At 33.6% G+C, this 25,780-nt stretch overlaps 1 protein-coding gene across 1 annotated transcript; it reads left to right on the top strand.

The window, feature by feature from the left end:
* Positions 1 to 4,048: 4,048 nt before the first annotated feature.
* LOC129229342 (cytochrome P450 2U1-like) lies at positions 4,049 to 25,758 on the top strand. Its single transcript, XM_054863636.1, has 8 exons — positions 4,049 to 4,401; positions 8,572 to 8,699; positions 11,928 to 12,034; positions 14,002 to 14,303; positions 16,197 to 16,312; positions 20,733 to 20,988; positions 24,136 to 24,326; positions 24,993 to 25,758. Exons 1-8 carry the CDS (start codon positions 4,208 to 4,210, stop codon positions 25,166 to 25,168), a joined length of 1,470 nt encoding a protein of 489 aa, XP_054719611.1. The 5' UTR covers positions 4,049 to 4,207; the 3' UTR covers positions 25,169 to 25,758.
* The last annotated feature ends 22 nt before the right edge of the window (positions 25,759 to 25,780 follow it).

Raw genomic sequence — 25,780 nt, 5'->3', positions numbered from 1 at the left:
ACTTTTTGAGGTTGGCGCAAAAACGATAAATAAGATCATTCACAGCCATAACTCTACAACTACAAATTTAACCAAGGAGACTAAGGTTGGACCATCTCCCGAAACAGATTGTGGGGGAATGAAATTGGTGACGTAGCAACGGAAGCACTCGCGAAGCAGTTTAATGCGATTCCTATAGGAAATGGCATTGCTTCGGTCCTATTTTTGGACGTAAAAACATAATTTGGAAAAAAAAAAAAGCCTGTCTTAATTTACATTCTTTAATACTAGTGTTTATGTCTCATCCATATTTTATGAGAATAATTTTGAATTCGAATAAAATGGAAGAACAAAACTTGATCATGATTGACTTCAAACTATAATTATGAAACTAAACCAAGTTTGAATTCAACTTAAAATAATTTTATTAGAAGAAAATGGTAATCTATATGAGTTATTAAATTCGTAAACTGCTACAAAAAATCTTTTCCTGATTTGGAAGCGAAAGTACTGTTATTCATTTACTTTAAAGTTTATCTTCAAAAAATTGTAGAAGAGAGAAAGAATCATTATTAATATTAATAATATAACAAATTAATATTAGTTATGAAGGGAAAAACGAATTTATCAATGAATAATAATTGAATTTAATAATGTATAGCAACTATATTAGTTCAAAATAGTTATATATTTACATTTATAAAATATATATATTAACATAGAGGGAAAGATACAAATACTCAGAAACTGATTACCACATGGCACTTATTTATACGTTTTTTATGAAACAAATTACATATCTTGCGAAACATTGTTAAAGCAATTACTATTATTACAAGCATATATTTTCCAAGTACTGTTACTCGTGTATAATGGAAAAATTTTGTAACTATATTGATTCAAAATGCAAATAGCTGTACATAAGTGACTACAATAAATGGAGTAAAATATTCTTTTTGCAAAATATTAAAATAACTACAGATGAATAAGTACGGAATATCAGAGTCTGGTTGTTACATAACGTTTCTTTAATAACCCCAATAAAATCTTATCCTATGAAATATTTTTAAGAACAAACCTTTACTTTAAACTGATATTTCTAAGAACTGTTGGCTGTGACTTTTTAAATGGATACCAATGATGAACATTCAAAATATGATTAACTATGTAATTACTGACGATTTTGATTCAAATAAATTAAATAAGCTATAATAAATACATACTATACTGAAATATTTGCATTTGTAGAATATATGCGCAACTCTAGATGGAAAAATATGTATTCTCCGAAACTGACACCGCATCAAGTTTCATTTGAATTTTATTATCGAATGATTTTTTTTTTGTTTGTTTTTTAACAGTTCATTTAAGATAGAAATTTTTCAAGTACTATTGCTCAAAATTAATTCATGAAATATTTACATTTGCGAAATAAATAAAACAACTAGTGAAAATATTAATTCTTCGAAACTTAAACCACATAATGTTTCAATATTAACTACAGTATTAAGATATCTCTTATCCTATGAAACATTTTTGAGAATTCATACTATAATTTCAAACAGATATTTCTGTGCTCGCGAATTATCGAATAAATATAAATGACGACAATTCAAAACATTTGCATCTTTAGAATATACAAATAAATGTACAACAATAGAGAAAAAAAAAATAAATTTTCTCCGAAATTGACACAACATGACGCTTCATTAATGGTCATTCATAAATCACTGTTTCGGAAATTTATTATATGTACTATAAAACAACCTTTCTTCCTTTGAAAAAAAATTATTTAAATAGACATTATTCAAGTACTACCGCCCGTAATTAAATCATAAAAAATTACATTTGTAAAAAATATATTACAAGTATAGTGGGAAAGATATAGATTCTCCAAACTGAAACCACATAATAACGCCACATAAAATTAAGAATTAAAGAATGGAATATGAAGCACTGTAGCAATTTTTGAAAAAGAATTTAGACGAATTATGAAAAATTCTCCTGTTCCTTTGAAATTTCATGCCCTGGGGAGTTCGTGCGATAAATAGCGCGAGCCGAAAAATTAAAATTGAAGATGCAAACCAATACTGAGCAATGGAAACAATCAAGTCAGTGTTTCCAGGATGACGTCAGAGACGGTCTTTTTCCCCCTCCTTTAGCCAAGAGCGGCTAAAGTGAAAGATCAAAGACATGAACCAGCCCTAGTTTCTTCACTACCACATACATTATGCATTGATGACAGCATATTTGAGTAACGATATAAATGTTTCGTTCCTAACTTTGGATGATTTTCTGAAAAAAAATATGAACAAAGCATGGTTACACTAGATTTTACTTTTTTTTTTTTTTTTTGCGCCTACTTTAAAATTTGTTTAAATGTATTAATCGATGTGGTTTAAAGAATGAAATTATTTTTCACTTTTAGAGCAATTTTGATGTAGGTTTTTTTTAATGCTCCCGCTGTTTTTTTTTTTTTTTAATTTTGTTTAATGCTCCCGCTGTTTTTTTTTTTTTTCATTGTTATTATTATTATTTTTTTATAAATATTTTTATACTCACCTTTGTAGTGAGAACGATAACAGGAAAGTGGCTCTTAAGGTGTTATGTAGAATATCCATTATTCCGGGGGGTTTCTCCTCCGGGAAATTTTTTGAAAAGTAGGTATAAATAATTGTATTTTGGGGCATTGAGACTGCAAAAATGCGAAGAAAAATAGGCAAACGAAACCTTTTAAAAGTTATGCATTCTTTTGCAAGTCAAGATCAATGAAATAAAAATTGCTTGTTAATATTCAGACTCTAGAACAGTTAAAATATTTTAAAGCACTTAATTTGCATTTTCCATAAGTTGATAGTACAGTCTCACAAAATCATTATAACTTTGTAAGACACACCTGTTTAAAGTTAAAAATAAATGAAACGAAATATTTCTCAAAACATTTTTTTTTTCAATCACTAAGAGTGCAGAAAATGAAATAGAGTAAAATGCATTATACCTTTTTTTCCTCATGCTTAAGATATTAACAGTATGCAGTAAAAGTAAGATAAAAACAAGCAATAACAAAAAAAACTTCCAAAATACTGAATTCGATATTAAATAAATGGCAAAACATGAAACATGTGAGTCAAAAATTTATCTTAAGAAATATGCTACAAAGACGCGAGAATCATGTTTTTTTTCATTTGTTACCCAGGATGTATGAAGGAACTGAATTTAACACATCTTGGTAGCCATATACTAGCCTAATCGGAAACTATAAGGGCTTGGGCCTTGGGGAGTCCCCCGCTCGAATTGGCATAGTGTAAGTTTTGTATGAGTTTGGGGGGGGGGGGGACAAGTCTACTAAGCTGACAAGGGGCCTGCATTGGCCGTGGACGGCCCTGAATTAAATTGGGAAAGAGAGCAGGAAATCCTAATAAGTGTCTAAATTACAAGTATGTTTTGCAGCTAAGACCCTGCACCTGCACAATGACTTTACTGTAAAAAGTGGGAGTTCGACTTTCTACTAAAAAAATGAAATTTGTCGAAATAAATAATGTGTATTTTTCTATTGGGGAAATGACTTTTTTGAAAAAAGTATACGGGAAGTAAGAAGCAGTTTGCCGCCTAACATATTTTTTATATACTTTCAGAGGTTCATTTAAAGATGTTTCCTTTTCATTTATTTTCATTATTGTTATTATTATTTTAATTTTACAAATAAGGAGAATTAATTCGCTTCCACATTAATTTTTAAGCATAATTCTGCGTCAAAAAGCGAAGAACTGCATTTGACTGAAGTAAAAATATTTTTCTCCTTTTACCTGTTGTAATTTGTTAAATTCATATTCAATCTGTTTATTTAAAAAAAACATACTAATTTGTTTCAAATGATTTTACTTTGCTTCAAGTTCCCTTCCTCATATTTTCCCTCTCTCCTGAAAATGACAACCCAGCACTTATCTCCAAACAAGTTGTGTTGATCCGCCTATAGCGTTCCTCGGCGGCATTTTATCTGGCAGGAAATAACCACTCATTTTAAGGCGAAGAAAAAAATGTGGTAGGCCTTGAATCTAACTTCCTCCATTGTCTATCACTGATGCGAAATTGCACTGTTGAAGATGTAATGAACAGGTAGTTAGACATAAGAATAATAGACGCAACATTTCATCCATGAAAACATCTTATTTTTTGGACTCCGGTAAAAAGTTTACGCGAATGTTCAGCGACAATTCCGTGTGGCAAAATGGATGCAATTTCTTTGATTTTAGTTCCAATTCTAGTACTGCTGATATCTGTGTGGATTTCAGTTAGAAGAAAAGGAAATAATCCTTTACCGGGGCCGCTAGGATTGCCATTTGTAGGATACATTCCGTTTATGACTAGCAAACCATACGTTAAACTTGCAAAATTGGCGAAGAGGTATGGACCTGTTTACAGGTAAGTTTCTGAAACTGACTTCAAAAAAGTATTATTAAGCTTTGGGACAGCGCTTCTCAACATGCGGGGCCGACGAGAGGCCATGTCAGTCTAGTCGGAAAATACGGACACGGCCCTTGGTGGGGCTCGGATTGGAATCGGAGTAGTAGTTTTATCAACTTTATGGGAGAAGGGCGCCCGATAACCAACTGACAAAGGGCTCGCCTCGCTCTCAGCGGCCTTACCAACATATTCACTAGGGTGGAACGAAAATGACCTTAAATTTGTTTTTCAATTTTTTTGGTTTGCCGTAGGGGGAAAAGCTATCATTTAAGTTTAAAAAGAAGCAGAAGAAATTTCATTGCTTTACTACAACATCTTAAGGTGCCGCAGCGAGCTTAAAGTTTGATAATAACCGAAATTTCCATTTTACAATGAAATTCCTTTTCATGCTTTCCTACTGTATATAACGGCACAAAATATGACAGTAAATACATTTTTTAAGCATTATATTAAGGAAAAAATACTAATTACAAAATACAGTTTTAAAAAAATCATAATCTTTACTAATAATAAAGCTGAAAGTCTGTTTGGAGATCTAGATCTTTGTCTGGATCTCTGTGACACGCATAGCGCATAGACCGTTCGGCCGATTTTCATGAAATTCGGCACAAAGTTAGTTTGTAGCATGGGGGGTGTGCACCTCGAAGCGATTTTTCGAAAATTCGATTTTGTTCTTTTTCTATTAAAATTTTAATCACATTTACCCGAGCAAAATTATAATATGGGCGAGTAAATTACCAAGTTGTCATAACGTGGAACCGTAACATGGGCAAGCCAATTGGCGAGAAATTCTTCTTACATTATTTGTAAATATACAAGCAAACCAAATGACCTTTTAATTTTTCTACAACGGGCAACGCCGTGCGGGTATCACTGGTATACTATAAAAGATACTAACAATTCCATTTTTACAGTTTAAAGTATTCTTAATGATTGTAAATAAATGGTTAAACCTGTATGATGTTTGTGTCTACTTCTTCGACACATTACAGTGTTTTTTTTTTTTTTTTATTGTACCAAATAACTTTTTCTTCCAAATAACTCTTGAGTCAATTTTACCTCTAGACATAATCCAAACAACAAAAAAAAATTATTGTGCGGCCTGTTGAGCATAAAAATAGCTTTTCGACAGCATTTGTAGCATAAAGATAAATTTGAAATTTAAAAAAAAAATTTAAAATGTAGCAAAAATTGCAATTTTGCAAAACTTTATGCTCTTTGCGGCACCTCAAGGCGTGCTTCAATATTTTTCATATTTTTTTTACATCTTGTTTGCATGAAAAGGCAACTTTTCCGCACTACGGCAAATTGAAAATCAAAAACTTTTTTTTTCGTTGAACCCTAATGTTCACTCTTCGGACTCCAGTTGACGATTTCGGCTGATGGGGCAAAAGTCCCGAAAAATGTTTTGTTGTTCGTTTGACTTAATTTTTCGTTATAAAATTATCCTGCTATCTTAAATACTGTTTCTGATTCTTTTATGTTGTAGTTAAATAACTTCTTGTGAAATTGATGCACTTCAGGCGAAAAAAGTAAAAATCCGTAATTTAAAGAAATTGTTCGTCAAACATTTGAGGAGTATACTTTCAAAATGAATTATATCCACTTTTGTATTAAAAAAATGTTTTCTTTCTTTTTTTCGTTTTCAGAATTTCTAGTATAACCCCTATCGCGACCCATGAATTTCTTTCTTCTCAAAGTGGTTTATACGAGGCGTGTTTTTAAAGTAAGTTCCGTTTTTATATAAAAAAGGAACGAGTACAGATAGAGCTAAGTAATTTAGTGCACACAAATCTACCACCCTTACGCTATTTTTCGACATTGCTCCCGTGATTTTCCAAGCATTTGTCATAGCGTGGTACAGGTTTTTGTATACCTATTCGTACAAAGTTACCGCCCGTTTAGTCAACCATGAGGACTCTTACAGGGCTTTGGCTGATGCGTTTTTGAACATCCTCTGGTCTGCCCTCCCCTCGCTCGCAGCATCTTTCATTTGTTTCGGCATCTAAAGTCTTTCCAAGGTGGTCTGTGGCACAACAGTAATAATGAGCTCAGAGAACATGTTATCCCATGGCTGACTACACAGGCGGCAATTTTCTATGAATAGGTATACAAAAACCTGTACCACGCTATGACAAATGTTTGGAAAATCACGGGAGCAATGTCAAAAAATAGCGTAAGGATGGTAGATTTTTGTGCAATAAATTTATTTGCTCTATCTGTACTCGTTCTTTTTTTATATCAAAACGGAACTTACTTTAAAAATACGCCTCGTATCTAATGTTTAAAAAATGCGTAAACATTGGTTTTACCACCTAAACGGTGTATATCCATCCCCTTATTTCTTGCCAGGTCTTTTACAGCGAAGTTGAACTTATCCCTTATTTGCCGGTATATACTCATTCACTTTCATATCAAAAAGGCACTTATCCAAATTTGAATTTGCCACTTCTAATTCAAAAGTAGTTCACAAATAAAATAGCGAGGAGAGGCATTGGCTGAGCAGTTCCAATCAACCATGATACCTGTCCGTATTAAGAGATCGCAGCACCTTGCACCTGTTATCAGTTAAGCAAGCGCGACCTCAAATTGTGATTATTAAATTAATGTTAAATAATAGAAATTACCGTTAAATTTTGATCAATTAATGATTAAATTGTGATTAATTGTGAAAAAAATTGTGATTTATTAATACTTATACAAAACACCGTTATTTGAATCGGCTTGGGTGGTTCCATACTAGTCTTTTTTTTTTGTTGAAATATTCAAAGAAAAGAACAAAGAAAGTAGGAAGGAATAAAGTAGAATAAAAAAAAATATTAAAAATGTTGAATATTTTGTTTCAATTTTAAAGTTTACTTTTGAAGAAAATGCGTGGTTTTTTTATTTATTTATTTATTTTTACAGAAAGGCTGATATCTGCTGTTTTACATCAAAAAAGAATGTATTCAAAAAAACAATTAAATTTGATAAAATTGTGGAAAAATTCTTAGACTTATGCCAATAGTCACTTGCTATTCTACCAAAACATTGTGGAACATTCGAAATTCTAACAGTGTTTGTGCGTAAGACGTTTTTATCATTTTGCAAAAAAAAAAATATAAAACTGGATATAATCCGTTTTGAAAGTAAATCAGAAAATGCATGTTTTTTTTGCAAAAGGGATGATACCCGCTGTTTTACGCCCAAAGGGAATACATCCAAAATAAAATTGGCAATTTAGGTCTGATAAAATTGAAGAAAAGCTTCTAGACTTGTGCCAATAGTCACTTTTGTTATTCTACAGGGACATCCTTATAATAAATTAAAGCGACAGACCCATATATTCCTGAAAATTTCAGCAAAATCAAAAATCTCAACCATCCAACCTGCCTGATCCTTGAAAAAACTGGCTCTAAATTTGAGATTGACTCTCGCGTTGGTAAATGCTGAGAGTGCTAAACTGCCAAATAAGGATTTGGCTCGACCGTTTTCTAGTACGTCATCGCTCATTTAAGGTAACCACTGATGATAGGCTTTCTTGTAGGTAGTGATGGTCCGGACCCCTCCCATGGCTCTGAGCTTTTTTAATTGACTATAATCATTTGTATGTAATAAGTAAAATAAATCCTAGAAAAAGTAACAACAATTTCAGATTTAATAAATGATAAAATAAAATAAAATTAATTTTCTCTTCCCCAACAAAACAACTCTCTTCCCCAACATCAAACTGTATGTGAACATAAATTATTCTAAAATGATGATTTTGCGTCATTGTTTTTCCTTTTAGCTATGAGAAAAGTAAGTACATTCACTCTTGTGCTTTCTGGTATTTTAATTAAGTATTTGTTACTCATAAACTTATCTTATTAACTAAATGTTAAATAATTGTTTCTTAAATGTTTTTTTTATTTCGGACGGTCGATAAAATCAAAATATGTTTGGATGCGTGTTGGAGTATGATATGAGAATGGTGGATTTTCGATCCTGGACCCTCCCCCCCCCCCTTGAGATATTCCTGTGTGCGTCACTGACAATCCATGCTATTCAAAAGTGATTGAGGAATAATTAAAATGTTTCCCTGTAATACAAAAGTTTTACTTCTATCGTGTGTCTATATGATACACCCTGCTTTTTTTCTTTTTCCAGTGTACGACTTGGTGGAAGAGAGATCATCATTCTCACAGACTTCAAGTCGATCAAAGAAGCTTTTGCCAGCGATGCTTTCATGGGACGACCAAAGGACCTTCCTTTTGACCTGTCAGAAACAACCAAAAGTAACTACAATACCATTTTATCTTTCCCCTTATTAATGATGAGCTTTCGCCAGCATTGCCCGACTCCTCCTCTGGTAAAAAACAAGAATATTAACATCTTTTCAGTGAAGGAAGGCAGAGAGAATGGGGAAGAACTTTAGCTATTAAGGGCGCTCGTGTTCATTAGCTACTTATTTTCCTTACCCTACGAAGCAGGGTATATTTTAACGAGAGTCTATTTCATGAGCGTTTGTGATTGATGAGTTTTTCTTTAAAGACATATATAAACTCTTTAATATTAAAATTACTAAAGTCAGTAAATCATGCGACTACAGTAAATTGTTCAACAATATTAATGCATAATTTATAATCTATGGAACCCAGGGCCGGATTAGCCATAGAGCAGAAGTAGCAAATGCTACGGGCCCCGCGCATCTGGGGGCCCCGCGCCGGGAGAAAAAATTCCAAAAAAAAAATACTTTCCGTACTTTAACCCGTTTAAATTTCTCTCTACCTTTCTCTTTTTATTTATATTTAGCTTTTTTAAATGCTCAGGTAAATTAAAAATCTTATTTTTTCGATAGATTGCTTTCCATAAATTTCTCTTAATTCAAGTCTTAAAAACGCAATTTTAGTTGATCTTTCTTAGTGGAAGGAGAAAAAGGTCCGTTGGGTCAGAAAAGTTTCAAAACTGACCTAAAAATTGCAATTTTAGGCAAAGTTTGGAGAACGGAGAATTGGGTTTTCTCTGGATTTTTTTTTTTTTCAAAATGAAGTAAATTTTAAGGTATCTTAGGAAATTTAAGGGATTTATGGTCCTAAAACTTTTAGCTATTCAAGTCTTTAAAATAAAAAAAAGTTTTGGTTGATTCATAACAATAGAGGAAAGGGGAATGGGTTCTTTCCTGAAATTGTGCTCAAAACTGAAGTCAATTTCAGGCTACCTTTTGGAGGAAAGGATTTGAGGGATCGACCCATGGTATAGCTGAAAACAAAATTTCAAGCTATGTGGGAAGATTAGAGGAAGGGATGAGGGTCTGAACTCCCCCAGAAACAATTCTGACTTCAAGTTTCAAACCGTGGTTTTAGATTATCACTGGAGACGTCATCGGGGGGAGGATACGGGTTTGCTTCGCAAAATGTTAGAAACTGAAATCTTCAAGACGCAGGCTATCTTTAGTTCTAACTTTAGGTAAAGAGTGATGCTTTGGAGTCTTTTCCCCCGATTGTTGAGAAGCTAGAGAAGTAGGTGGGTATCCTTTCAAAATTTTTTGAAATTTTGAAAAAATTAAGGGCTTTTTCCGGAATTTAGGCTCTAAAAACTCGAATTTAAGCAATTTTTGTTGATAGCAGGAGAAGGAGGATGCTAAAATTCTTAAAGCACAATCCTAAAACCACATTTTTTTAAGGCTCTCTTTGGTGATGTTAGACAAGAGAGGGAAAAGGGTTACCATCCAGAAATTATTTAAAAGTGCTTTCTTCTTAAAGCTTTCGAATTTGGAGTCCTGAAAAGGTAATTATTAGTCATCCTAAACTCTTTTTGGTTACTTAACTTAATGTTAATTTATCATCCTCAAAATTTTCCGCCCATGACACGATCCGTAGATCCGGCACTATAAACAACAATGAGCAAAATAATGATAGAAGGAATAGAATAGAATAAAATAAATGATATAATAGAATAAATGATAGAAGAAAAGAAAAAGTTTCTGAGACTTCACACTTATGCTGAGCGAAATAAATGAATTGCTAAGAGAATATTATTTTTTGATGAACTAAAATAATTATGTGTAGAAAAAAGACTTTAAATATCGTTTTTAATTTTTTCCTCTGAGTGGGAGGGAACTAAAAAGCTGCCACCCATGCCCCGAACCTAACCCCTTTCTTTTGTATCACCAAAGGTAGCCAAAAACTTTTTTTATTCGAACTTGAAATTCGGAAAAATTCAGGGACAAAATTGTTTAACATAATCGGAAACCCGCTAAAACTGCTTTCTGGAACTTAAGTTTCAAAACATTCCCAAGGGTGTAATCTCGAGCCCGATCCCGTCCTATAACGTCTTTTAATAAAGTGGCCTACAAATGAGTATTTTGGACTATAATTTCGAAAAATTTCAATATGAGTATACCTCTCCCCCTACAACATTGTTAACAATTTTCTAAAATGTACTTTTAAGATTTAAACTTAGAAAATTTTCCGGGTTGCCTTGGAGAGTGCCTGAACCCCATCCCATACCGAAACGTAACCAGCGATGGCCTATCTATCACGTTTTCATAACTTCACTTTCGAGAAATTTCCAGAGGATGGCTTTCGCGAACTCTGCCCCAAAATCACCAAAAAAGGTAAAAAAAACACAATTTCTGAGTATATAATTTCAAGAATTTTTGCTTAAAATTGTGTTTTTAGATTAATAACAGATAATAAATTTAAAAATTTTCCTATGGGGCCTTCTTGAACACCACTCTTTCCTCTCTCTACAACATCATTAAAGATAATCTACAGTTTTATTTAAGACTTCAATTTTTAAAAACTGCCTGAAGAGTCGCTGTGAACCCAAATTTTTTCCTTTGATCTTACCTAAGATAGGATGCAATCGCGTTCTTTGACTAATGTTTCTCCAAATAATGGCATCCGGATCCTCTCTTCCTAATATGATCAGGGGTCGTTAAAATTGAGTTTTTAGAACTGAAATATCGGGAATTTTCTGGGGGTAAGCCCCCGGACCCCCCTTCCTTTATATCGTCCAAAAATTGCGTTTTTGGAATTAAAAGTTAAAAACATGTAGTGACGGGAAGACAAGGAGAAATAGAAGGGGATCATAATCATCGTAAAGCTCTAAAACTATATCCACACTTATATATTCATGCATGTTATAAGTACACCTCCCGTCTCCATGAAGAAGTGCTATATCATTCAAAAACGAGGGCCCCTTGAAACATTTGCTACGGGCCCCGCGCTGGCTTAATCCGGCCCTGATGGAACCTGTTAACTCTTTGAATTGCACTCTGTAGTTAGAATATTTTCTTACTTCTCGTGAAATACTTTTAGAAAACATATTTTTTTCACTCTGTTAAGATTTAATGCAGCCACGACGATATACATTTTTATGACTTCAGCTTCCCCTGTCTAAAATCTTGTATTTGCCACTGGTTTTACACAACAGATAGGAGTTTTCGGTTTGAAGATTTTTCCACTATGTACTGAGTACGGATAACAAAGCATCAACTTAATGTTCATATCTGTTTCCAGAAACTGGTGCTTTTCATGGCAAAGAATGGAAAGATCAAAAAGCCTTTGCGTTGCATATGCTTCGAGATCTAGGTTTTGGAAAAACAAAAATGGAAGAACATCTGAGGGTAATGATTACTTTTTCTTTAATTATGTTAGCTAAGTGAATGCGTAGTTCCTCCATTCACGAAGGCATTATTCCTCTATTTTTTCTCTCTTGCATTTGTTTTATTCTTTTGAAACAGTTCTGTCTTATTTTAGAGCAACTTGTTGCGGATATTATATAGTGTGTTCATAAGTCTTACAGTGATAAAGAAAATGCATTGCATACAAAAAAAATAAAAAATAAAAAAAAAATTTAAAAAAAATGACTAAAAAAAACCCCTTCAAAGTTAAACATTTCTACATTTCTTTATTGTTAGTGTGGAATCCAAAAATGCTTTTTTTCAAAAACTCAATTCTGCAGATACTGCCATTTACCTTCCCATGTAGCTTTCATAATTCGACGAAGATCAAGGCGAGTTTCAATTTCCCACTTCTAAGGAAGAGAGTTTGGTCATAACAGTCCTTGCATGGATATTTCCTGGAATTTTAGAATTTGCAATATATGTTAAAGCCAAAGGTTCTGATGGTTTAACCCTGAAAACTCTCCTCGCGGCGCTCCTGAGAGTTTTTTCTTTCATTGACGTTTTGTTTCAGTTTTCGTTATTAGTGCCACTTGTATGCCTTCAGCTGATATTGTACCAAAAGAGGAAAAAAGTCAAACAAGTGAGAATCAAAATTAAAAAAAAAAAAGAAAAAAAAAGAAATTATAAATAAATAATGCATAGAGTTTTTTTTTAAATAAATTTTCTTCATCAGAGCAAGACTAAAATCTATATATAGGCATCCGTAAGTTCCGTCTTGAAATGAATTTGTTACATTTATTAACAAAACTAACTATATAATTACTATTTTTTTCTTTGTTTTTGGCAACAATTAAAAAGCGGAAGTATGTTAACTGAATAATTACTACTGTTTTTCACTGTTTTTAGCAACAGAATGTAAAACACAGGCATTGTGACAGAGAAAACAAACTGAGAAATAGTTTAAAAAAAATAAATAAATACATATATTCAGTAAATTACCGCCCAATAGCCAGGGCTAAAGCAGAAATACATGAAATACACCGCCAGCTCAGTCATTTCCAGCCGAGGACTGCAGTTTCGCGCTTATTAGCAATCATCAGCCTGGCATAGGAAAGTGACTGAGCTGGAGATGGAAAACCTCTTAAGGAAGCCAAGAGTGCCAAACAAACTAGTAGCTAATATAGAATTAGCGCAGACCAGACGAGTAACCGAAACAATATTTCGGTTCAACTCGAATATTGAAGGCAAGGCAAGGTATATTCAGTAAATTACCGCAAAATAGTCAGTCTTCGGCTGGAAATGACTGAGCTTGGCGGTGTATTTCTGCTTTAGCCCTGGCTATATACCTTGCCTTGCCTTCAATATTCGAGTTGAACCGAACCATTGTTTTGGTCACTCGTCTGGTCTGCGCTAATTCTATATTAGCTATCAGTTTGTTTGGCACTCTTGGCTTCCTTAAGAAATTTTCCATCTCCAGCTCAGTCACTTTCCTATGCCGGGCTGATGAGTGCTAATGAGCACGAAACTGCAGTCCTCGGCTGGAAATGACTGAGCTGACGGTGTATTTCAAATAAATACATCTAGTCGACTTAAAGCAGGTTAACAAGGAACGAGCTAAAACCAGGTGACATTGGAACTTGCGATGGATCATTAAAAACTCTATGTGATATTGAACGAACCCGCTGTACACTTCGTAAAAAGTCGAAAGTTCCACCCGCAACGATCCTCTTCTGTACTAACATGGGGATTTTCTTACTGAGATTTAAAAATGCTCCCATGGAGCAAGTCTTTTGAGCAGTGTAAATGGGCTCTATGTAATAGATGTTTATGTCTCGACACAATCAAATTTGCAGCTAGTGTCTAGTATTGCACTATTTGCTTGTGTTGCAGTTTTTTCCCCACAGTGTATCAATAAAAACAAATAAATACTGAAGCTATCCTTACTGTCTTATCTTTCTTTTTTCTAGGAAGAAATCGAAGATGTTTTAAACCGAATGGATGAACTGGTCGGGAAGCCAACCAGATTGGCAGACATTTTATCCCCCAGCGTTACGAACAACATTGGTTCCTTATTGTTCGGTAAACGCCGAGATCACAGTGATCCAAAACTGACACAGCTCCAGAGCAATATCAACGACATAGGCAGACTAGCAGGCGCAACTACGTGGCAGTTGTTTTTCCCTTGGATAGGAGCCATTCTAGGTTATTTTAAAATCGGCGACAAAGGCAGACTAAAAATGGCCAATCAGTATTTGCAAGAATATGTAGAGTAAGTATGAAGCCAGATTTTTTTCTCAACTTTTATCAACTTCCGACATCAAAAGGAAGGGATTTATAAGCTTGACATGTTTGTGGCATCGTAGCTCCTAAGCGGATGAACTGATTTTAATAACTGCCTTTCAGTTCGAATGGTGACTTGATATGAGAGAATTCTCAGTTTTAGTAGGACTTTAATTACCAGACATTAATTAAAAACCGAAAAGTTTTTTCATAATTTTGGTTGTGAAAACTTACTGGCACATTTAAAATATTGGTACCAATTGAACGAACTATTTTTTCTGCAAATGGTGAAATTTGTTTTGAACTTTCAAGTTATAATATAGAACTGGATTATAAACTTTTTTGGTAAATTTTAAATGCAACTGTAAGCCTTTATTCACGAGATTGGTAAATATTTCATAGTTGACAGACAAGGATGGAAAGCTCAATTTCTTAAAATGTTTATATATTACGATTTTCTATTTGTTAACAAATAATATACTTGTAATTGGTTTTAGCAAGTAAGCAAAAGGCTGCTAAAAGGGCTTTCGATTTCCCATCTAGACTATGCTTTTGCGAGCAGCAAAACTTACTGATTATCTTTCCGTTTCTGCGTTTTATCCTAATATTTAGAAGAAAAAAAAAGGTATTTAAATTTTATATCGTCACCTCAGAGCAACAGTAAGATATCCTACTGTTATTCCTGGAATTAGATGTCTTACTGTTCTCTGAGGCAACGATATGTGTACTGACACACGAGAAATTCATCTTAATATGAGATGCCTAGGCTCCCAAGGCTGCTTTTTTGTTTGATTTAATATTAGTTTTTGTTCTACATATTATTATTCGAAATAGGCCAAATCTAGATTCGCACAACAACGTGCAACAGAACCAGATTGAAGCATAGATGTGTTTATCTGAACATGGAAAAAAAAATCACGATGGTTCAAATTGCTCTGTGGACCGTGAAACGGCAATCATGCAGCTTCAGGCACGGATACATGGAAGGAGGGCGATAGGGGCAATTCCATGGGAGGGGAAACCGGTGATTTTTTGACATTGAAGTCCACAAAATGTAATATTTGTTATCTTTGATGGTGAGGGGAAGGGAGGTTAGAGCTCGTCCCCGGAAATGTTTTGGATTTGAAGTTCAAAACATTTATAAACCAGCATATGTAGTAAAGGGCAAGTAACGAAAATCAAATGCGCCTCCCTTGAAAAAATTACGGATCCGTTCTTGCTTGATTATGAGTAAGCTAAATTGAATCATGCTCTGCTTGTTTGAGCAAATCTGTTTGCGATTTTAGGAATAGAGCTTTTAGTGAATGTCAACCATAGCAAGTTCTCGGAAACTAATTGTTATCCGAACTACTGCTGATGTTGATTTTAAGAGGATTAATTGAAGGAAATAAAACAGAAAAAGCGGTTCCTTGTCTGTCGGAAACACTTGTCTACAGATTTAGGCTTTCGTAACATTATACATTTAATTTTATTTTAATTAATTAATTTATTTTTTGAATTAAGGTGATTAATTATTTCTTATGAGGTAGATATTTGCACACGTAAAATTCTGATTACAAAAGGCAAAAACTGTAGGCAAAAACTGTTTTGATATAATATTTTTACCAACGAAAATTTACTGGCCACAAGCCCACAGTTCTATTTTAAGCGCAAAACTGTCTTTTAACGGGATTATAGTTACAACATTCTTCCCACATTTAGGGTGATATAAATCTAGTTTCTTGATTAAATTTTTTTCAAAGCTGACATCCAATCCAATTTTGATCAGTATTCTTATAAACAAGTCCATTATTGAATCAAACTGTTCATTGGCGAATAATTTATTACTTAATTATTTAATAATGAATTTCATTGTACTGAAAAAAATATGTATTATTTTCAGTGAGGAAATTAAAGAACATTTAAAAAGTCTGGATTCCAACAACATCCGGGATTTTATAGATGGATATTTGTTACAAATGGAGAAGAAGTCGAAGGATCCTTCTTCAACATTTCATAGTAAGTATTTCTACTTAAATGAATACTCCAAAAATAATTTTTCATTATTTATAAATTGATGACTTTTGAAAACTATTTATCTCTTCGCTTGGAAATGACTCCCAGCCTGTGTATTTCCATCACCGAGTTTTCAACAAAGCATTGAACATGTGATATGAAAGATTGAAAATAGTTTACTTTTGTACACTAGAGATGCACCGATAAGCAAATCGGATAACTAATTTGAAGATCATCAGTCGGTTAATCGGCAACCAATTGATTATAAATGATGATGGCATTTAATTGTACTATAATTACTCTATCATGTTTTGTGTGTGTGTTTACAATTTCAACTTTTTAGAATCATTTAATAGTTTATTCCTGTGAATGATGATGACTCTCCGAATATGGGAATAAAGATTTTTTCCAGTTCCAAAACTTTTCCAAATTAAACATCAAATGTTGTTTAAATTCTGAAAGGATTATTTTTAAACATTATTGTTATACATGAAAGTTTAAATAGTTCGTTAGTGGCCTGTGGCAGAACACAATTTAATTTAGAAGTGATTTTTTTTTATTATTAGTAACCACTTACTTTTATTTGTTTTGAAAATTATAAAGTGATCTAAAAGAACCAAGCTAAAGGTAGGATGTGGAGAAAGTATTAACACAGAAATATGACAGGGGTGCCCCCTTCGAGCAAGGGCGCATCCCCTCAAAATTGTAAAGCCCCCCCCCCCAAAAAAAAGCCAGAATCCCCCTAAAAAGTAGAAAAATACCCCTTAACCCCCCCTAAAATTTTCAATGACATAGTTTGTGCCATAGCCTCCCTAGGTGGACACCCCTGAGAATAAGACCATGTGCAACATTGTACAAATGCATATTTACATACAATTGAAAATTTTAACTTACAAAATTACAATGGCTCCATTTATCAATTTTTTTTTACAAAATTTCAAAGCGTGTGCCTAATCTCTGACAATAAAGTTCAGTGAATGAAATCAGATCGGCCGATCTGACAACACTGGCGAATCAAAATGCAGCACCTGAATAGTGGTATTGAGAATCTGCCCTCTGTGTTGCTCAGTTGAATGTCGTTTGTGTTCCGTGTAAGATTTTTTTACAAGGTAATTGTTTAGGGCGTTGGTTCTTAACCGAGAACAGGAAAATGAATGAACAAAAGATTAATTTAAAGCATGTTTAAATAGTTCCTAGCAAAAAAGACGATGGAGCAAATTGAACACCCACAATACTTGCTAGATCTCAATCCTCCAGACTTCTTCCTATTTCCAAGACTCAAACTTGCTTTGAAAGGAAAGAGGTTTGACAATATTCACTGACATCCAACGAATCGTGACGAGGCGTTTGAACTCAACTAAGGTAACTTTCGTTCATATTTCATCTACGGTAATGTTACAGGACTATTCACTGAACTTTATTGTCACAGAGGTAATATATTAGTAACATTTTTGCAGCATTAAAAAATAGTAATTTAAAAAGCAAACTGTAAATATATGTTGTAATTTTATGTATAAACAGTGAATACAGTGACAGTAATACACTTTTTTTTGTTTGTTTGACTAGTAGTATTCCCACAAAATTCAATGCATTGTCCTATGCATGCTTTTAGTAATTTCAAATAAAAACAATTTTTGGCTGATCATAAATTGCCGCTTACTGATCACCGCCGATTAACTGATGCATTCCTACCCTGGTTCCAATTTAAGAATTTTTTAGCATAAGTCATCACCAAGGGTGGATCCAGAAGTTTTTCAGAGAAGGGATGTTGGAATTTTGGATGGACTCATACTTAATCTTTATTACGCATCCTAGTTTACACACATGGATCACAATTTCAAAACGTTTCCGTGACGGAGCCTAAGACTGAAAAATGGCTGGAGAAGGGCCGGCGGGCAGAAAGAGCCTTGAATCTCCTGAACTCATAACATTAATCAAAGATGGTATGAAACTGCATTTTTAGAGCTTTAAATGTGAAAATTTTCCCCCCGGGAGAGAGTTCTGAACTCCATTCCTTCTTGTAACGTCATGAAAGCTGGTATACAAATACGTTTTCAGGGCTTCAATTTTGAAATATTTCCAGAGGAGGGCCACCAAAACCTCCCTTGCCCTAATATCATCGAAGATCGGCTAAAATTCCGTTTTATGGCACTTCAGTTACGAAAACTTACTGAAGGGAAGTTCCTCTAAACTCTTTCCGCTAACATTACAAAAGATGTTCAACAATCTTATTCTTACAAGTTCAATTTAGAGAAATGTCTGTGGATGGCTTCGAATCTCTCCCCTAAGTAGGATTATCAAAGATAGCTTAAAATTGCGTTTTTAGAGCTTTAATTTCGAAACTACACTGGCGTCAAAAAGGTAAGGTACAAGCAGTTTTTCGCGTCTACTTTGCAAATGAATGAATGTAGAAAGAAAAAACTTGGAGGATATGTGCATTAAATAGTTTTTTACTGAATGCATGATAGAAATTTGTATAAGTGTATGGCAAAAACGATTTATAACAAAAAAAAAGGTATCTATGCGGAAAAGTCCATTCTTAAAGAAAACAAAACATCACAGTTTTATGTAGTAAAATATCACACAAACAATACAAAAATGGGCTCTAATAAGAAATGTGTTTCCCCTAACTTGAATGCATTGGCGGCATCGATTTTCAATGCTGTTTATTAAGTTGTCGAACACCGGAGAAGGAAGCTAAGACCAGACATAAAGTAAGCCTTGTTCCAGATCATGTAACGACCTTGGAGGAAGATTTAAAGAAGAAATCAGTCTGCCAAAATAGTCCCAAAGATGTTCTATCGAAATCAGGTTTGGAGATCGAGCTGGCCATTCCATTCGTTCCAAACAGTGGTCCTCAAGATACTCCTCAACAATCCAAGATCGTTGAAATTGTGCATTACCATCCATCAGAATGAAGTCATTATCAATAGCACCAGCATATGGACACAGACATATGGATCAAGGATCTCATCCTGATATCTCAGACCAGTCAGAGCTCCTCCCTGGGAGACATGCAGGACAGTGTGACTACCTAGGGAGATCCCTGCCCAAACCATGATTCCACTATCTCTATAGTTGTGCCTTTCAACAGTGTTGGGTTGATGGTATCTAGTGCGCTGTTCCCTCCAGATATGTAGACGCCCTGAATCACTCTCCAATGTAAATCTGGACTTGTCTGTGAACAGCACAGAAGCCCACTGCTACTGCGTCCAGCAAACATGTTCTCTTGCCCAGCATAAGCGAATCCTTCACTGTGGTCCGTTGAGAGGAACACACACAATGGTAGTCTTGCATAGAGACTTGCATTGGGAAAACGATTTCGCACCGTAGTAGCAGAGATTCTTCTTCCTGATGCTACAAAGTGGTCTGCAACGAACTGCGGCACAGTGCAAAAACTAGAAAATGCGGCAAAACTAGAAAATTGTATTCTACAGGTGTTGTAGCTCGTGGTCGTTCTGAAACAGGTGGTCTTCTGGACACAGAATCTTCAGATTGGGATTAATTACAAAGTCGCCGAACAACACTACGAGACACATTGAGACGTCTAGCAGCATGAGACTGAGAGTCTCATTATCCAACTAACTGCCCGCCACTTTAACAAAAGGGACAAACAACGCCTCTGAGACATTTTCTAAACTCTATTGGATATTGTAACCGAAACTGCCAACAATAATTGAAAATCAACGCAACTTACACACAAAAGTATGTAAGCTTCATATATGCATATTTTTCTCTTACTCAAAGATATTCTATAAAATAAAAGTGGCAGCTATCGTTTTTTTATGAATGGTTTTAAAGTCCGTTATTATCATTCATGCAAACTATACATTTTATTGTTACTGCCATTTTTTTAATAGTGAGCTTCGAAAAACATGTTGTACCTTAACGTTTTGAGGCCAGTGTATTTCGGGAGAGAGTTCCAGATTCAATTCCTTCCCCTAACACCACTGAAGATTTTCTGCCATTTGCTTTTTAAAGACCTTAAGTTCGAAACTCTCCATATAAAATTCCTACCTCCCCTTTGCCTAATATCATTGAAGAATTACCCTTTTGCAACTTTTCAAAAAATTAGCAGGGGAAAAGAGTTTATGAGCCTTATCTCTTCCCTTAGCAACTCTACTTAGTCTCCAAACATAGCCTAAAATTACATTTTAAAAAAATTAAATTTCGAGAAATTTCCAGAAGAAGCTATCAATTCTCTGATATCTGAACTACGCCACTGATCAACAAATATCCTTAAAACCTCTTAAATTTTAAATTGTCTGAGAATTGATGCATATTCTCCTATCTTGCAAAAATTTCAAACGACTGATGTCAAAAAATGTCCTTTCCTCTTCACAGGTTTTACTGTATTTACTAGTTTTAAGTTTTCGATGTTAAAATTTATAACAGTCTAATAAAATAGTTTTGATTTCTGCAGGAGATGTGCTGATAGACGTTGGAAGAGGTTTCTTCGCCGCTGGCAGTGAGACTGCTTGGATATCTGTGAATTGGTTTCTTCTAATATGCGCTGCTTTTCCTGAAGTTCAGAAGAAAATACATGAGGAGATTATGGAAACGTTGGGACATGAGCGTTTCCCCACCAGAGCAGATTATATGAATATGCCCTATACAGAAGCAATCATTATGGAAATTAACAGATGGATAACCACTATTCCTTTGAACATCATGAGATCGTAAGGATTTCACTTTTAACATGTTGACTTTAATAAGAGCTTTTTCAATAGAACAATACATTTCGAGCACATATTTACACAGAAAAAAATTCTGGTATATGCTTTGAGGTTTCTTTAACTTTACTGAAGAAAAAAATCCCCTTACTTCCTCAGTAAGGTGAAACAAATATATTTCACAAAAATAACATCATTGAATTAGTGTCTAATGCCATTAATGAAAAAAAAAATGCATAGACATCCATTTCAAACGTATGAAAACAACACTAAAATTTGTCCAGATTATACCTGAATTAGAAACTTTGAGATAGTAGACCCAACAGATCTGCAAGCCCCCCTTGAATGGTACAATTGAAGTACTGTAGAGCTGCAACTGCATATCTTTCTCTCAACTCATTATGCACAGCTAATAGGTTACAGAACGCTGAGGCAATAAACAAGAGATATGCAACCTTTATTTCCACTCAGGTCACATACATGTGACAAATATTTCACATAGGCCACAAACTAAAGCTCAATAAAAATTAATTTGTATTGAAAATATCTATACATACACATTTTTAATAATGTTGCTGAGTTCATTAATCCCACCTGCACTAGAGAGTCGGAGCAGATCTAACAAAGTAGATATTGAAACATACTCGCATATAAGACCAGAGGCGAACCTTAGCCTCCAAAGGGCGCAAAAAAAAAAAAAAAACATTGTAAAAAGGTGTTCAGACATGAAAGCGGATTAGCGGGAGGGTGCATTAGCCCACTGGCCAATCTGTCCCTGTATAGGACACTGCCCAACACAATCTTGAAATTGTCGAAGGTCATATGTCAAGGCTCTCACTGACAGATTTTTTATTCTGAAGTATTCTACAATCTATCGGCATGTCTTAGTTTAAGTAAATAATTAGTATAGAGGAAAAGAAAACAGAATGGAAAGGGTTTAACGAGTGGTTCTCCACTTTTTTCTTGCACATTGCCTTTCTCTAGAGGTTGACTAACACCTATCACTAACCCCTCCCCTTTCTTTGTTGCAAAACCATAATTTGGTGCTAATAAACACCCATATTATTGAAAACATAAATGCCTAATTTTAACTTGAAGTAATATACATATAATAAAGCAATCTCATCCAATCAATCAAAAACCAATAAATAAATAAAAGTACCTTTTTTATGTTTTCTTTAAAAAAAATTTTCCAAAATGAACTGATCTGTATTTGAAGGAAAATACTTAACTAAGATGTACTTTTAAAAAACAGTATATTTTTAAAGAAATTATTTTATTTTTTAAAACTGAAATCAGGGGGAATTTAAAACATTTGACACTTAAAATTATATTTATGTAAAAAAAAAAACCCCTGAAAATTTAGGAACTTGACAATGAATGATGAAATGCTTCCTTAAGGTTCAACAGAAGTGTGAGAAAGAGTCTCCTGAACTTGAATTTATTTCTTCTTAACTTGTGATCACTTGTCTGAATTCTTAAAAATCAGTTTCATATTCCTTATTTTTTGGTGTTTTTAAAAACTATTTTGACTTTTAAATAGTCATCGCCCGCCCCTTGTAAATTTATCACTCTCTAGAGTAGCCGAACTCATCGCCCACAAGTTGGGAACCACTGAGTTAAACAAAGTCCTTTCCCTCTCAAAACCAATCTGCAACTGCTGACAAAACGAGAGGGCTTTTTCACAGTACTTACACAAAAATTTGATAATAACATGCTACATCAGCATTCAAGATGTGTATAGTGGACCTAATAGTAAATAAAGATGCATAAAATTGTATCCAATCACAAATTAGAAACATTAATTTCAAAAGACTCACGCTTAAGAAAATTTTATTCCAGTCACAATTTACGATGACATCAAACATACTTAAGAGAGTATTAAATTTCAATATTATTCAGATAGTTTATTTATTGCTTTCATGAAAAATTACTAAGTGGTCACTTGATTTTTTGCCTTAAGTTTCAAATTTCTTTTTCTTTAAAAATAATAAACTGTTTTTAATCAAGCTTTTTGCTGAGTAATATTTTAAATTTACTATTTGTGTCACTTTTTTAATAGACAATTGATTTTTACATAATTTTCTAAGCAGATCATTTCTAAATCTTTGGCAGATACTGTGAAATCCAGCAATTAATACCACTTTAAAATCTTATTACCCTGTAAATGTGGTTAAATTTCATGAGTAGGGTGAAGAAGTGATACTTTTCCATGGCAATCATATCTTTTTAAACAAAATATAGTAAAACCCCTCTTAACGGACACCCCTCTATTGTGAACAAAAAAATTTGTCCTGTTAGTGTCCGCATTTGAGAGGTTTTACTGAAAATGCATATAGTAAGTTTGTACTAATAAACGTTTGCCTGAATATCTCCTGCTTATATATATATATATATATATATATATATATATATATATATATATATATATATATATATATATATATATATATATATATATATAAATTAAAAACATATTAATAGGAAAAAAATAGAGTACCATAAACCAGAAGTCCAAAGATGCGCAAAGCAGCCAAACAAATAAGCAAGCTAAATACAAACATCAAAAGAACAATAAACAGACAAAGTCTTACCTATATGTCCGAATGTAAAAGTAAGATCTACGTCCATCGGGGTCATTTTCGTGCCAGTCGATAAAAACAAAACAAATACGAAAAGGACCTCGATGAACACGGATCTTACTTTTACACCCGGACACATAGGTAAGACTTGATTTTTGCTGGCGGTACGGTAGAGGGACATTATTGATAGCCTTGGCTTTTAATGCCCGAAACGAAACCCCAGTGCTTAGTTTTAAGTCCTAATTCTAAAAATCTGCATTCATTTTTTACATGTGGTGCTTTTGCCCAATGTATTCATGAATGTTGACTTTTTCAAAATTGGACATCCTATTCTTAGTTTTAGTATTAAAATTTTTGGTCTTTCGACCATAGGATGAAGTTTCCACTGCGGAAGAGTACTGGCTTCATCTTTGTCATTTATCTGTGTTGTAACCTTGTCATTTATCTGTGTTGTAACCTTGTCTGTTTATTGTTCTTTTGATGTTTATATATATATATATATATATATATATATATATATATATATATATAAAATGTCCACTTAGTAACTCTTTTCTATATATGTCTTTAGCACACTGGAAGACACTGAACTAAATGGATATTTCATCCCAAAAGATTCTTATGTTTTGGCTGACTTGTGGGCAGTTCATCATGACAAAACTCTGTGGGGAAAAGATGCTGACATCTTTAAACCAGAACGATTTTTGAGCGAAGATGGTAAAAAGGTCATAAAGCCAGAGTATTACATTCCATTCTCAATAGGTAGGCATTATCAGGGACTGAATTAGGGAGGTGAATCCAGTAACTGTGTCTGAGCCCCAAATTAGACAACTTGTGATCAAATTATCCAAACATTAAAAAATTTCATTTTTTTTTTCAATATTTTATGATATTCCCACGAATTCTGAGGGTAAATATGTATTTGTCCCAAAAGTTTGTTCCTTAATTTAAAAAAAAAAAAAAAACTGAACTAAATAATGTCATCCATTATAAGTAGAAAAAATGCAAGCATTTGAATTTTATTCATTAAGCATCATTTTGTTTTCATATTAAATAAGTTAGTACGCACTAATTTATACCATGTAATTATCTCAAACATCACTAATATTTGCTCATAATGATTGAAAGGTCATTTTAAACTGAAATGTGTCATCACTATGGGCATGTACTAATTTAATTGCTAACCAACATAATCTGGAAGAGATCAGGCTCTCCAGCAGCTCAAAAGGAAAGACATCGCCTTGGTAAAATAAAAATTAACAAAAACTTTAATTTTGAATAAAATTGTCAATATCTTTTTTGGTAGGCACCCAAGGTACTGTTTGTGTTTCGGCCTCCATTTGTCTAAATCATTCCCTGAGTATTACAAAACATTTTAGATTATTTAACTTTCAAGCACATTCAATATATTTTACTTTTCTCTTCTAGGAAAGTGTCAATGCCCTGGCAAGATATTCGCAGAAGTTGAACTATTCCTCTATGACGTAGCAATCTTACAAAGATTTGAAGTCAGTTTGCCACTTGGTAAGAAAGCTGATTTGGAAGGAGTGTTAGGAATTACACTTCAGCCGAAAAGACAAGAACTGATTCTTAAAAGACGCTAAAAGGAAGAAGTAGATATTGATTAGCAGTGAGGAATAATCTTTGATAAGCGGAGAATTTTCGACGCATAAAATGCAAAAATCCGCACATTTTCCAAGAATTTATTTCTTATTTTCAGAAAGGATATGTGTAATTTCTATGGTATCATTTAAAAACAAATAGGATGTTCTCGCTTAATTTTAACAATTTAAACATATACAAACATCATAACATTTCTTCTATATTTTGCCAGGAACTTACTTTTTTTGAACTGCTCCTATTTAGAATTTAATCGAGAAATCAATAAAACTCTTACTTAGTAGTACAAGTAAACAATTTCAGTTAAACAAAACGCTAATCAATTACAAATTTTGACACAAAATTTTCCACAACAATTTCATAAATATTTTTATATTTCATAAAATTTTATTAGTTAGGCAGTTTTTTCAAAATTTGCAACCTAAATTTTTGTAATAAGAGAGCGAAATGTATATTATGCATTTACAGAAAAGAACAAATTGTTATAGTTTCAAATATTGAATAACACCAATGGTCGAAAGGTTAATGGTTCAATTTGTATAACAGTCTCAAACTACCTTTTCTTTTGGTGAGTTCCCCCAAACATTCCCCCCCCC

The sequence above is a fragment of the Uloborus diversus genome, chromosome 1, assembly GCF_026930045.1.
Source record: "Uloborus diversus isolate 005 chromosome 1, Udiv.v.3.1, whole genome shotgun sequence".
In the NCBI taxonomy this organism is placed as follows: Eukaryota; Metazoa; Arthropoda; class Arachnida; order Araneae; family Uloboridae; genus Uloborus; species Uloborus diversus.
The sequence above is the reverse complement of the archived record's forward strand: the minus strand, read 5'-3'. Positions and strand labels throughout refer to the sequence as shown.

Excerpts from the sequence above, each read along its gene's own strand:
- LOC129229342 (XM_054863636.1), top strand. The coding sequence starts at position 4,208 with ATGGATGCAATTTCTTTGATTTTAGTTCCAATTCTAGTACTGCTGATA. Across the intron at positions 8,700-11,927 it reads CCTGTCAGAAACAACCAAAA|AAACTGGTGCTTTTCATGGC; the intron begins GTAACTACAATA and ends ATCTGTTTCCAG. Across the intron at positions 14,304-16,196 it reads TATTTGCAAGAATATGTAGA|TGAGGAAATTAAAGAACATT; the intron begins GTAAGTATGAAG and ends TATTATTTTCAG.